The sequence below is a fragment of the Chenopodium album genome, chromosome 20 (assembly GCF_948465745.1).
Source record: "Chenopodium album chromosome 20, dcCheAlbu1.1, whole genome shotgun sequence".
In the NCBI taxonomy this organism is placed as follows: Eukaryota; Viridiplantae; Streptophyta; class Magnoliopsida; order Caryophyllales; family Amaranthaceae; genus Chenopodium; species Chenopodium album.
The window spans coordinates 14,176,469-14,190,937 of record NC_137853.1 but is presented as its reverse complement, the minus strand read 5'-3'; the positions used below and the strand labels follow the sequence as shown (position 1 = coordinate 14,190,937).

General features: G+C 42.2%; 1 protein-coding gene and 1 pseudogene across 2 annotated transcripts; one reads left to right on the top strand and one right to left on the bottom strand.

Moving 5' to 3' along the window:
* Positions 1 to 751: 751 nt before the first annotated feature.
* On the bottom strand, positions 752 to 2,288 carry LOC145596840 (peroxidase 57 pseudogene; annotated as a pseudogene). Its single transcript, XR_014103295.1, has 2 exons — positions 1,983 to 2,288; positions 752 to 1,519 (listed from the first exon to the last, which is right to left on the bottom strand). The product of XR_014103295.1 is annotated as a peroxidase 57 pseudogene (transcript).
* An 8,509-nt stretch (positions 2,289 to 10,797) lies between these two features.
* LOC145596839 (uncharacterized) lies at positions 10,798 to 13,988 on the top strand. The gene is made up of 3 exons (XM_081653032.1): positions 10,798 to 12,102; positions 12,430 to 13,047; positions 13,836 to 13,988. Exons 1-3 carry the CDS (start codon positions 10,798 to 10,800, stop codon positions 13,986 to 13,988), a joined length of 2,076 nt encoding a protein of 691 aa, XP_081509158.1.
* Positions 13,989 to 14,469: the final 481 nt, after the last annotated feature.

Here is a 14,469-nt window from a genome sequence, read left to right as displayed (position 1 = left end):
CATGAGTGTGCACCTAAGACCATCTCCAATGGTAAGACTTAACTTTGAATATTGAAATACAAAATGAGTTGTTTTTTACCTCCAATGGTGAGATCATACCCACTTCTCAATTTAGCAACTCATGTTAACTCTAATTTTTTAATGGCGAGACTTTCTAAAATATACAAATGTCACTTTCAATTTACAACCCATCAATTATTGTAAGATTAAAAATAATAAAAAAATGTAAAATTTAAATAACTTGCAAAATATATTAGAATATTAACAAGGGCCCACACTTTTTGTTAAATGAGACTCAAAGTTGAGTATCTAAACTTAGCAACTTTCTTTTGGTGTTGCTAAGTTTAGATACCAACTTATTGGTATACATTGCAAAAAATATTCTCTCTCTCATATAAATACTCACTTGAGTCTCACCATTGGAGAGGGTCTAAGAATATGCGTTTAACGGTTTTGCAAAGACCTCCTTGTTATTCTACTATACTTCTTGGCCGGCCACCATACTTATGGGCTTGGTGTGCTTTGGATCCACTTTAATTCTTCATGCCTGTGCCGCTTGGGCTTTTGGCTTGATACTAAACCAATGCATTATTTTGATGCCAATGTAGAAAGTAAAAACCAACTAAAACAATGAAAATAGATGTATTGACTTGCAAAGATAAATTAGACTGAAGGATGGACCATAAGTCCATAACCTACACAAATTTATATATAAATAAATAAATAAAAGAATATATAATACAATGATTTTCTACTTGGAAAGTGCATTAAAAATCCTACAATTTTTCCTTATCTCCCCTGCATTGCCCTCAAGAACTTGTATATTTCCGAGCTTGACCATTGCCTTAGCAAACCTTTGTCCAAACAATGCATTATTAGATGCCAACCTAGAAACCAACTTAGAGCTTGATTTATCCAATGCTATTTCTTGGTCAATTCGTAAAATCCCTTTATTCTTCATAATTTGGTTATAATACTCATTATCAAGCACAAGTGATGTGTTTTGGTCTAGGGATGTCGTAGGATCCAAATTCGGGTCCGATCCACACGCACTCATTAGGCTAGTAGCTAAATCTTGGTCCATAGTAGAGTCTGGCGAGCCAGTTCCTTGGAAATTAGTTAACCTATCTCGAAAGAAACTACAATGTGTTACACCAAGTGTATGACCACCTAAGAGCACCACCATATCAGCTAGGGTTAATCCTCGAGCTTGAAAAGCTTGTTGGGCTTGAGAGATAGTGGACGTCGGCCCAGGTAAATCCACCTCACTAATACTTGAGACTAGCCCATCGCGTCGGCCTGTTGGCACATTGTATTGTTGCCCCCCTGATAGGACTATTGCGTCGCGAGTTGCTAGTGTTATGATATCTGCACATGAGACGGTTGCTGGACATGCAACTTCTAACAAGGACTTGATTTGGTCTATGAGTGTGTATTCTCGTACGGTCAAATTTGGAAAAGCTTCTTTTTCTGATTGGTTGTTGGGGGTTGAGTCTATTAGTATTGATGCATCACAACCCTGTGTAACAAAATTTATAACTAATTAGTAGAAAGTAATTGAATTAGTCAATTAGACGATAGATAAAGTTGATTGGCATGATAATATTCCAGAATTCTAACTTAGATTGAAGTAGAAATAAGTCAAATAACCTCTAAAATGAATTCTAAACATAAAGAGTTCTAAGCATATATAGATGTTAGGGCTCGAACTTATGAGCTCAAAGTTACAGGGCTAGGTTCCCCGCCTTCTACTTCACCAAGTAATAAGATTGATTTAAAGTTAAACATTGATTTTATACGATAGATATAACTTGTATAGTTATATTATGTCGAATATTGATCTAATTAAGATAACAACTATTTTAGATGGAGGAGGTATTAGGCTATTAGCTAGCTAGTCGTACGACCGAAATCTGAATGCTAAACTATTATAATAACTAGACTAGCATACAACATAAGAGTAATTAAATTAGAGTACTTACCCTTACAAAACAATCATGGAAATGCATCCGAAGTAAGGCAGCAGTTACAGATTGATCAACCGCGAATCGCTGTTGCACAGCTTGTTGAACAATTGATTCAGCTTGAGGACATGAGGTTCTGTAGAAGCCAACTCGAAGTTTTGCAAATGTAAATGGGATAGAAACCATAACAAAAACTAAAAATATTTTCACTTGAATGTATTTCTCCATTTTTGCTGTGCCTTCTCTCTTATTATCAATGTCACAATTATATTGCATGTAGTATATATATATAACTAAAACAAAAAAAACCAAAGTCAAATTTAGGTGTAGAATTTGAAAACAAAGAAGGCTAAAAACCCCAGAACATGGGTTTTTGAAACAAAATTCGGAGTGTAGTGAAATTTTTGTACCATTTTATTAAATCAATAAAACGCGTTGAGCGTATGATATGGCAAAATTGCGGCGCGTAAATAATGTTTCTCTGTCAATTTGAGTTATTCATGCGTTACAGGCTTGCGGACAAAAACTATGTAACGCAAAAAGGTCACTTTCATATTTAATTTTTAAGAAAGTGGGAAGAAAGTGAAAATAATTTCTCTTATCTCTTACATACCGTATAAAAAAATCACTTTAATGCTAAGATTTGAGTTGGATACTCAATCATGCTAAGATTTGACTCTATTACCGGGGTGGTTAATCTGTTTCTAGCTGGAAGATGTCCAATGGAATTAGGAGAGTACATTGCTAGTGCTCCTCTTACGCCACTTGTCAAGCCCGGTGGTGGTATCCGTCCTATTGCTGTGGGTACGGTTTGGCGGCGTCTCGTTTCGAAGGTGGGTGCTGTTATGGTTGGTCAGTGTTTAGGGAGTTACTTTGATGGCCTTCAATTTGGTGTTGGGGTTTCTTAAGGTGGTGAGGCAATTCTTCATGCGATAAATCGGTTGATTGAGGACCGTGGTTCGGATGTTGGTCTATCTATGTTGGTGGATTTTCAGAATGCCTTCAATCTAGTTGATCGTTCTGTCATGTTACGTGAGGTACGTCGTCGTTGTCCGGGCATTTCGCGATGGGTAGAATTCTGCTATTCTAATCCAGCCAGGTTGTACTATGGGGACCAAACCTTATGGTCGTCTCAAAGGGTGCAGCAGGGTGATCCCCTTGGTCCTTTGGTTTTCTTTGGTTTTACAACCCCTGGTGTGTAAAATCAGAGAGACTTTTGATGTTTGTCTTCAGGCTTAGTATTTAGATGACGGCACGATTATTGGTGACACTTTGGTGGTGGGGCAAGTTCTACAGTTGATTATGGAGGAAGGACCTCGTTCTGGGTTATGTCTTAATGTGGAAAAAACTGAAGTTTTCTGGCCTACAGAAGACCCTCGAAGCAGGCTGGTGGGTGTCTTTCCACCTAATATTGCTCGACCTTTGCGTGGTGTTAGGTTGCTTGGAGGTCCCACTAGTTCCGATTCTGGTTTTAGTGGTGAGCTTGTGATGCAGAGGGTGACCAAGACCATTGCCCTTAAGGATAAGGTCGCTATGCTCGATGATCCTCAGTGTGAGCTGTTGTTACTTAGGGCATGTACTGGAGTTTCAAAACTCTACTTTGCATTGCGTACTTGTCCTCCTAGTACTTTTGAGGTGGCTCAGCGCACTTTTGATGGAGCTCTTCGATCTTCCTTGGAGCGTATTGTTACTGCTTCGGGGCCTGGGTTTGGTGATTGGCAGTGGCGGCTTGCCACCTTACCATTTGCGTTTGGAGGGCTTGGTGTTTATTCTGCTGGTGATGTTCGTCACTATGCTTTTCTTGCTTCTCGTTTACAGTCTGCTGGGTTGCAGATACAACTTCTTCGGCATGTTGGCACTGTTGGTCTTGGACGAGCCTTTGAGGATGCGTTGAGTCTGTTTAATGGAACAGTGGAGTCTGACATTTTGAGTAATCCTAGTGAGGTCGCTGCCCCTAAACTCATTAAGAAATTGGCAGATATGTATTTCACAAAGGTTATCGCTTCCGCAGAATCTGCTTATTCTTTAACTCCTCGACAATCAGCATTATGGAAATCACAGCAGGGTGATCACACCTCTGCTTGGCTTCGGGCGGTTCCTATTTCGGGGTTGGGTCAGACGATGAACGCAAGACTTATCGCTGTGTGTTGTCCTATCGGTTGGGTGTTCCATTGTTCTCTATCTCGACGTTGTGCTCTGCTTGTTCGAGGGTTTTTGCTGGAGATATTTTCGGTGATCACGCGGTGTCTTGTGCTGGTATTGTGGGTATTAAACATCGGCATTATGTTGTTCGGGATACCCTTGTTGATGTTTGCTATCGTTCTGGGATTTCAGCGAGAAAAGAGGTTGACATTGGGTTGGCTGGAGGGAACGACGAGGCCCTCAGACCTGCGGATGTGTTACTTTATTCATGGGATCGTGGTCGCGATGTCTGTGTTGATTTGACAGGGTCTTCTCCTTTGACACAGTCAGGGCTATCTGACTTCATTCCTGGGCGGGTTGTGGCTGATGCAGCTCATCGGAAGCGGGTTAAGTATGAAGCTCGATGTCAGGCGATTGGATATGGTTTCATTCCCTTCTCCTTTTCTTCGCTTGGGGAATTAGAGAAAGAGGTTGTTGCGTTACTGAAACGGATTCAGAGGTTCTCGACGACGCAAGACATTGGGGCTCGTGCTGCAGCTCATATCTTCACTAGGGTAGGATTTGCAATAGCTAGAGGAGTGGGGGCCCAGATTGTATCTCGGCTTCCCACTAATTTATTGTAGGTTGTATGCCTTTTGTTTTTGAGATATAATAATAATAATAATAATAATAATAATAATAATAATAATATAATTATTATTATTATTATTATTATTATTATTATTATTATTATTATTATTATTATTATTATTATTATTATTATTTCTCTTTCCTATCAATAGTATTTTATATTATAAAAAATCGTCTTTTGGGCTACCCTATTAATTTTCTTAAATTTTATGAACACCCTATTATTCCATTTAATATGAAACGAAGGGAGTATATGTCTTCAAATTGTCATATTGTGTTACAGATAGCCACATTGCCTTCATTTTATAAAGTCACAATAATTTGACTTTTACACTAAATAGGAGTTCCTACACGCGCGATGTGCGCGGTCTAGGTAGTGTTTCAAGTTGAGTTATTGCATTTAGGGCCTGTTCACATTTACTCAATTTCAGTTCAGTTCAGTTTATTTCAGTTCAGTAAATGTAAATAGGCCCCGAGTCTTAATACCTTATGCATGTTTGCATATATTTTATTATAACTATTTGTACATAATAACATATGCGATTAATATGTTGAATGTCATGTATCTTAGAAATGCTCAAAACTTTAGCAAATTACTTTAGAAATAATGAAGTAGTTGTAAAAAGTATCGAGTTTTAGACATGCAAATGTTTGCTATATTTAAAGTACAGATTGAATGGTTCAATTAGCCGGACATCACATGTCTATATTTTTCTTGTATTCGTATAAGATACCAATACACCTCACTTTAAGTTTTAATCGGTTAAAGTTATGATCGTAATAATTACAGTAAATGTCATTTAACTATGATTGCCTTGTAAATAATTTATTTTACAGAGTAAATTGATATTACAAGTCATTAATTTATTGTGTTAAAGTTACAAAAATAAAGAAGTTATTTTCATGAATTGGTAAAAAAATGCAGTGGACAAAATGGACCAAGTAACCTCAAAAACTAAGTTAAGTGGAGAAATAAGGTTCAGGAATTAAAAACAGTAGATGTTGAGTGATTGACTGTGTGAAATTGTCAATCAAGTTCATTCCCAAATTTCTACCAAGCTAGTCTTCAGTTCAAATGAGTAAAATTTTGTCAATAATTATTGTTTGGACCTTAAGAGTCACCAAACTAACTAAATTATCTCAATGGCATTAATACCGCAATCTCTTGAATAAACTTTCTGGTTATTGTATTTGATCAACCTTTGTCTTAGCTTCTAATATTATTTATTTATTTATTTATTTTTAAATTTTTTTTTTTTTTTTGAACTACTCATATGATCTTTCGAATTTCATAACATTAATGGGGGTATAAAAGTAAATAAATATTTTTAGGGTTAAAAATGTTCTAACAATATTCATAAGAGTATTCTCTCACTTTTTATAAGGTAGGGATTATATGACTTTACTTTTTCCTATGGTTAATATGCAAAAAACATATCTTGTCATGTAAAATATTTTTGAATTATTTTTTATGTATATTTTGATTATATACAAAAAAAACATATCTTGTCATGTCACTTGACACGTGTCAAATCCTGATTGGTCCAAAAAAAATTAAAATTTTTTTTTAAAAAACAGGGAAAAAACCAAAAATCAGCAAACTACCACTCAACCTTCGCTTCACCAACCGACCCACCCCAACCTCCACCGCCCTGCCAACCCGCCGTCCCTCCCTCGCAAGCCCACCACGTTTCCCCACTGCCTGGTGTCGTAATTTTCCTCTATCCTCAAAACACCCTCTTATTCCACCACGAAACCACCCACGAAAGCCCTCCCCACTGCCAAAAACCCCAAATCTTTCCTCCCACCACCCCAAAACCTAGCGGCTAGGGTTTTCAATGGTGAGGGAGGGGTATTTGGCGGTTTTCGATGGTGGGGGAGGTAGTTTTGTGGGATTTTCGAGAGGAGGGAGAGGTTTCAAGGGAGGATAGTGGTTTTCGATTGAGAATTGTTGCCGAAAATAAAAGAGGGACTTTGGGGGTTCGCAGCACCGACACGTGGAGGAGGAAACCGACGCAATGGGAAGGGGGTTAGGCGGTGGTCGGAATTAGGTTGTTAGGCGGTTTTTGGGGGTCGGCTGGTTTTTTCGCGGTTTGGCTGGTGGTCGGGATTAGGGGGTTTAGGCGGTGGCGGTGGTCGGAATTATTAGGTGTTTATGTTTTTTTTAATTTTGTTTTTGTCTAAAATTGTTTTAGCCAATTCACGTGTGACACATGTCACATTAAAAAAAAAAAACAAAATTAACCCATTCAACCAGTACCGGTTTTTGGGATTGAAGAAAAAGAACTGCCCCCAAAGTTAGGATTATTCCAGATTAATCCAAAGTTAGGATTATTCAACCAAAATTGATTAAAGTTGGGATTATTATTTCTAATTTTTCCTTTTTTTTTAACTCCCTCCGTCCCATTATTTGGTTCTTATTTCTCAAAAAACACGGTTGTTCCAGGTGTGGATCCAAGGGTTCTACGGTGTGAGTTGGGTCCCGTCGACAACCTACACAAGGCAACACATGTAAACTACCCTCGGGGGTGGCTCGAGGAACCCCCCTCCGATGCTTAAGTTAGAGAGTGTTTAAAGAGAGAAAGTGTACTTAGAGAGATGTAGAGAGTGTAATAACTTATGTGTCTCACCTCTTTTCCGTTGTACTTTGTCCTCTATTTATAGGTGTACGATCTCCTTTGTGGAGAGTTCAACCTGGTCAACTCTGCGGGTTGACTCCATCGGGCTGATGAGCCCCCTCATAGTTGTTCTCTCGGCCATGAGTGCGCACCCTGGGAGCTGGGTGATAGTTCAGCGGGAGCTATCCTATACTACTAGCCCCTCAAGAGGAGGTATGAGGTCACTCATGCCGACTCTTATTTGCGTGGTAGAATCTTCCCAACTGAGCCCAACTGCAAGGAATAACTCAGCAGGAGCTATCCCCTACAACTAGCCCCTCAAGAGTTGGCGTGAGGTCATTCATGCCAGCTGTTCTGAGCGTGTGGCCTTACCGGCCGTGGCTCAACGGGTCGTCTGGCTGAATTACCCTGCGCACGCTCCTAGCCCCTCAAGCCTCCAGGTTGTTGACGCGACCTGAAGGTTTGGGAGGTCAGGTCGTAATTTAGCTGATGGTGCCATTGTATTGTTGGATCTGTATGATTGCTCTGTTCTTGCTTGCAGGGCACACGTATTGTCGTGGCCTACTAAGGCTGCGGGGAGATATTTTGATCACTCTCGCAGAAATATGAGAAATGACGAACTCGCGGAGAGGAATTTCGATCACTCCCGCTAAAGTCTGAGAAACTAACGACGAGATTGCAGAGAGGAATTTCGATCACTCCCGCTAAAGTCTGAGAAGTGACGAACTTGCGGAGAGGAATTTCGATCACTCCCGCTGAAGTTTGAGAAATGACGAGCTCGCGGAGAGGAATTTCGATCACTCCCACTGAAGTTTGAGATGTGACGAACTTGCAGAGAGGAATTTCGATCACTCCTGCTGAAGTTTGAGAAATAACGAGCTTTCAAAGAGGAATTTCGATCACTCCCGCTGAAGGGCTTGTGCTTCCTTTTTTTTTAATTGCCGGGAACAGTATTTGCATGAGTGGGACACGTGTCAGTGATCGGGGCCATCAGTTTCGATTTTATTGAAGTGACATGGCGGTTTGGCTTTACTTTATGCCCAACTGCCCATTTACTTCCATATTAAATTCACTGTCTCCCTTTACTGACTTCTTTTCTTTTCCTCATTTTTTCATCTTTGGCGGTTTGGCTTTACTTTGCTTTTCATTTCCTTCTTCGGACGTCTGTGCTCCTCCAATGTTGTGGTAAGTTTCTGCTTTCTTTGCCTTTGTTTTTTGCTTCAATTTTTCTGCCATACTCGTTTTTCTCTTCTTTGCTCTTACTTCTTTACTAATTTGCTTTTTCTTTTGTCATTCTTAATTGGAAACTTGAACTTTGTTCTGTTCTAGTTCTTGCGTTCTCCATTGTTGTTGTACCATGTTGCTTCTGCAACTTTTTCTTTTAAAGGTACTTACTTGTACCTTTTTGTTGTATGTATTTTCCCAATTTTACTTCTTTTTGCGTTTTTCTTCACAAGATTGTATCTTTTGATTCGCCCTAATTGACATTGTCCAATGTTTCCCCTTTTTTGTTGTTGTACTTGCATTCTTGATTCTTTCCCTTTATTCCTTCATTGTTAATGTCTCCCTAGACTGATCCTTGATTTTTGTTGCCCCATTGCTTTTTTTCTTCTCTTTGTGGGCCCTTTGTCTTTGTAGATTTCGTAATGTCTGACGCTTCTGATAGTCTAAACATGAGTAAGCCTCAAATGGCTTCTGAATCGGATTCTCCTGCCCGATCATCCCCTTCAGGTGAGCGCCCTACGCACACTCCTCCTGCTTCTCATTCTTTTCCCCCCCATTCCTATACAGATGGTTATGCCTTTTGACCGTCCCCTTGCTACGAGCGGGACGGGTATCGCTGCGACTCCTACCACTGCATCTAGGTCAGGCAGTAGTCGTCCCGCTGAGGGTAGTGCCTTTTGCCCTTTTCAGCGCAAGCCTCGACCTGATTTCTTTGATCCCAACTATGAGCGGGTGCTCATGTTGGATGGGATTCCTTTGTCCCATCTCACCCGTTTGAGGATGCGCGCAATGTGTCATAAGAAGTTAGCTGACGCTGTCAAGGCTAATCCCCATGACGTGTCTCTTGTTAGTCCTATTCCCCATGTTCAGTCTTTAAACAGTTTTGCTTGGCTTGATGACATGGCTGATGTGAATCGGTTTGACCATTATGTAGTATGAGGTGGCGGTGCTGAGACTTTATTACCATCTCCTTCTCCAGCTGTCCAAACAAGCGAATATCGGTGCGAATATCGCGGCACAACAAAAGTGGAAGGCACCCTCACCCAAAAGAACTTGCCAGTCCAGTCTCGAAAGCGACCAAGCTTTGGGTAGGACAGAACTCTACCCTCCTTAGGAGCCACATAATACAACCCAGACTCTGAGCCAGAAGCAGACCTTTTCAGGTTCATTGAAGACTTGAATAGATGTAGGGACTCAGCATACCTCCGAAACCGCAAAAACCACAACAAGCATATCAAGGTATGCAGAGAAGTAGGATGTAGCAAAGCAATGCAGAGGTTAAAAGCGCAAAACACTTTCTCCAGGGTGGAATCAAGAGGGAACCGCAGACCCTAGTCTAGCTGGGAAGCAAAGACTGCAATATGACCAGCAGGGGGAGCGGACAGCTTCGCACCATCAATGGGCAAAACCAGCTCGTAACCTTTACCAAAGCCATAAAACTTCTGTCCCACGGAAGCAAGGTTCAACCTCCTATCGTCCTTGCGCCAGCTGGAATTTAACACGCAGTTCTTCGGACCATAGCACTTGTCATCTAAAAAGAAGTCAGTCTTACCCTCCTTTACGGGCTCCACAACGTAGATAGGCTGACAGTCATAAAAGCATGGTCACCCGGAGACTCAGCCATCCTGTTCGAGTTAACCGCCGGAGAAGGACACGGTGATGAAGTCGCAGTGCTGCCACCCTACACTACACAATGGTCAAACCAATTCACATCAGCCATCTCATCAAACCAAGCAAAACTGTTTAAAGGCTGAACATGGGGAATAGGGCTAACAAGAGACACGTCAGGGGGATTTGCTTTAACTGCGTCGGCTAACTGTTTATGGCGCATTACGCGCATCCTTAAATGGGTGAGATGAGATATAGGAATCCCATCCATAACAAGCACCCGCTCACAGTAAGGGTCAAAGAAATCAGGATGAGGTTTGCGCCGAAAAGGGTAGAAAGCACTACCCTCAGCAGGACGACTACTGCCTGACCCAGACGCATCAGTGGGAGTTGCAGCAAATGCAGTCCTGCTCGCGGCAGGAGGACAATCAAAAGGCATACCCATTTGCAAAGGAATGGGGGAAGAAGGAGGAGAAGTAGGAGGAGTGTGCGCAGGGCGCTCACTCGGGAAAGTTCTTGGGTTTTCTGATTAGCGAGAGGGGATAGATGCCAATCCAGAAAAGGTTGAAGCAGTTCTCAGCCTGCCTGAGCCTAAAAGCATCAAAGATATCATGCGGTTGACAGGCAGAATGGCCGCGCTGACCAGATTCATCAGTAAGTCAGCAGATAAAGCCTTGCCATTCTATCAGCTATTGAAAGGAAACAGAGATTTCAAGTGGGGGACTAAGGAGAAAGAAGCCTTTAAGGGTATTGAGGAACATCTGACTAAGCTCCCAACAATAATCAGCCCGGAGCTGAGGGAAAAAATGCAGTTGTACATCTCAGCGTCAATACAGACAATCGCAGCCGTTCTGCTGGTAGAAAGACAGAAGCAACAAAGGCCGATATACTTCGTGAGCCACGTGCTGACCGAGGCTAAACAAAGGTACCGCCTGGTAGAGAAGCTAGCCTTCGCAGTGGTCACAACAGCAAGGAAACTAAAACCATATTTTGACGCGCATGTAATAGAGGTCCTAACAAACTACCCGTCGGAGAAAGCATTACAAAAAACGGATGCATCGGGCAGACTCTTAAAGTGGGCAATCGAGCTTTCTGAGTATGAATTCGAGGTTAAGCCTAAAGCAGCCATCAAGGCACAAGCTTTAGCAGACTTCATAGTGGAAGCCTCCTATGAGGAGAAGGAAGATGACATTGGGGTCTGGAAGGTGGAAGTGGATGGGTCCTCAACCCAAACGGGGAGTGGAGCAGGAGTCATAATGACGTCTCCAGAAGGAAACTTATTTGAGTATGCCATCAAATTCAAGTTCAAAGCGTCGAATAACGAAGCAGAGTACGAGGCGACGCTAGCAGGCCTGCGTATGAGCCTCGCAGCCGGAGCCCGCAAAGTACACCAGCAAACTGATTCTCAGCTCGTTGCCAGCAAACTGCAGGGGGCATATGAGATAAGGGAAGCCACCATGATGAAATATATAACCAAACTGAAGGAACTGGCAGCCCAGCTAGTCCATTTCCAGATAGACTTGGTCCCAAGAGCAGGAAACTCTCAGGCCGACGCCTTATCTAAGTTTGCCAGCTCCACCTTACAAAGCCTCACAAGAATAGTGATGGTCGAAGTGTTAGAGGAAAGCAGCATTGCTGAAAAGGAGCAGGTAAACTGCATTGGGAGTCAGAGAGCCTGGTTCTCAAACATCTTGGCGTACAAACTTCACGGCTCGCTGCCCGATGATGAAGTACATGCCAAAAAGGTGAAGAAAGACGCAAACTGGTATGTAGTGATGAATGGAGAGCTCAACAAGAAAGGCTTCTCAAAGCCACTACTGAGGTGTATTCCAGAATTGGAGCAGGAGGGCATTATGGAAGAAGCCCACTCCGGAATATATGCCAACCACATTGGCGGGAAAGCATTGGGAGTAGAGGTCCTTAGAAGAGGGGCATATTGGCCAAATCTCACACAAGACGCACTAGCATATGTTAAAAAATGCGACAAGTTTCAAAAATATTCACCAGTCATAAATAAGGCATTAAACGATCTGACTCCAATCCTCAGCCCGATCCCGTTCGCTCAGTGGGGAATGGACATATTGGGACCTTTCACCACTAGGTCAGCGGGCAGGAAGTATCTCATTGTGGCGATAGATTACTTTACAAAGTCGATAGAGGTTAAGCCCACCAAGTACATAAAGGCAACCCAGGTCAGAATATTTATATGGAAGAGCATCATCACTAGATTCGGGGTGCCACAGTGCATAGTCTTTGATCATGGGTGTCAATTTGACTGTGACACCATAATGGACTACCTAGGGGATATGGGCACTAAGTATACAAGTACCTCAGTCTGCCACCCGCAGAGCAATGGCCAAGAAGAAGCAGCGAACAAGCTGATCCTGACAGCCCTACAGAAGAAGCTGGAGGAGTACAAGGGCTTGCGGGCAGACTTAGTCCCAGAGGTCTTGTGGGCAAACAGTACCACTGAGAAGGAGTCAACTGGTAAAAGCCCTTTCACCCTAGCCTACGGGGCTGATGTAGCTGTCCTTATGGAAGTGCAAATTCCCAGCCTGAGGATACAGCACTATGAGCAGCAAGGAAATGAAAAGCGCATGTTAGAAGAGCTAGACTTCCTGCCAGAAGTAAGGCTGAAAGCAGCCCTTAAGCTGGCAGCCCAAAAGAGTAGGATCTCAAAAGCGTTCAACAAAAGGGTCAAGCATAGGGAGCTCCTGCCAGGAGACTTAGTCCTCAGGAGGGCAGCAGTAGTTGGAAGAGGAAATCAGCACGGAAAGCTATCAGCAAGCTGGGAAGGCCCTTTCATCATTCACGAGCAAGTTAGACCGGGAGCGTTCCTCCTTGAAGATCAAGAAGGTCAGGTCTTAAGAAACAGTTTCAATGCTGACGTGTTAAAGAAATATTTTGTTTAAATAGCCTGAAATATAGTTGTTTCAAGTTCGATAAACCTTTATTCAGTCCATGTTATGTTAACTAAGGCATTTGAGCCATTTTTATTTAATGAAATACAAGCCTCTGCGTGAGGAGTATGTTGCGTAAATTTGTTTAATATGGTATGCCCAAGCATCATCATATGCTAACATGTAGAAGTCAAACAAGAATAATAATAAAGTGTTAGAGGCAAGAAGCACTCTAGCGCAAAATGACAAAGTAAAAGTATCCCTCCCTAAATCCTCACCTCACCTGCAAAAAGTAAAACTGGGCACCACCTCGGGGACGCCTGAGGGGGGAGCCTGACACGTTCAGCTTGAGCAGGGGAGAAGAGAGGGAAAGAAGAAGATGAGCTATATGGGCAACACTAAGGCTCTCTTAGTCCCATTCAGCCCATCTCTTCGAGGGGGAGAGGAAAGGAGAAGACAGTCAGGCAATAAATAAGCTGAACGACATAAATAAGTCTCAGCATAAACAAGATGAACGACATAAATAAGTCGCAGCATCAACAAGCTGAACGACACAAATAAGTCGCAGCATAAACAAGCTGAATGACAACTCGCAAAACGACAAGTCGCAGCATAAATAAGCTGAACAACACAAATAAGTCACAGCAAAACAAGCTGATGACACAGAAGAAATAAGCAAAAAGCTGATCGACACAAACAAGTCTCAGCAAGGATAAGTCAAATAACGCTCAATCAAATGTATCAACCAGCATGCAGACGAAGCCTTTGGTCAAAGCCAAGTGAAGTGCACAACACACAAACACTTGAAGCAGATAAAGCAGGAAGGACAAAATGTGACAAAGTCCCTGCTGGAGCACAGTAGAGTGCAAAAGAAGCAGAAAAGCGCTAAGCAGTTGAATTAAAAAGACAGGGAGGCCCAACCTACGAGGCCCCACTAAACGTAATAAAGAGCAAGCATGCAAACAATGAAATAAACAGTAAGAAAAGAAGCAAGAGGAGATCATAAAGAACATACATTATAAGGCTGAACCCCTGCCCACCAAGGCAGAGTAAACATTCCGCAGGCCAGTCATAGAACAAATAAAGCTGAGCCCTCATCCACCAGGACAAGGAAACACTCAGCGGGTAAAGTTAGACAATCACAAATTCAAGTTAAGCTGGACAGAGCCAGCAACGAAAGAAAAAGTGTTCTGAAAATAAACAGAGAAACATAATCTTTGGCAGCTATACACCCCAAAGATAGTAACAAAAACTACCTAGTTACAACAGATCTGGGTGAAGGAAACTCGGAGGAACCACTGGAGTAGGAGGGTGACAGCCGCCATAACCTTGATTGATCACCAGTCAGAGACTCCACTCCAATAGCTGCAGCAACGTCAGGGC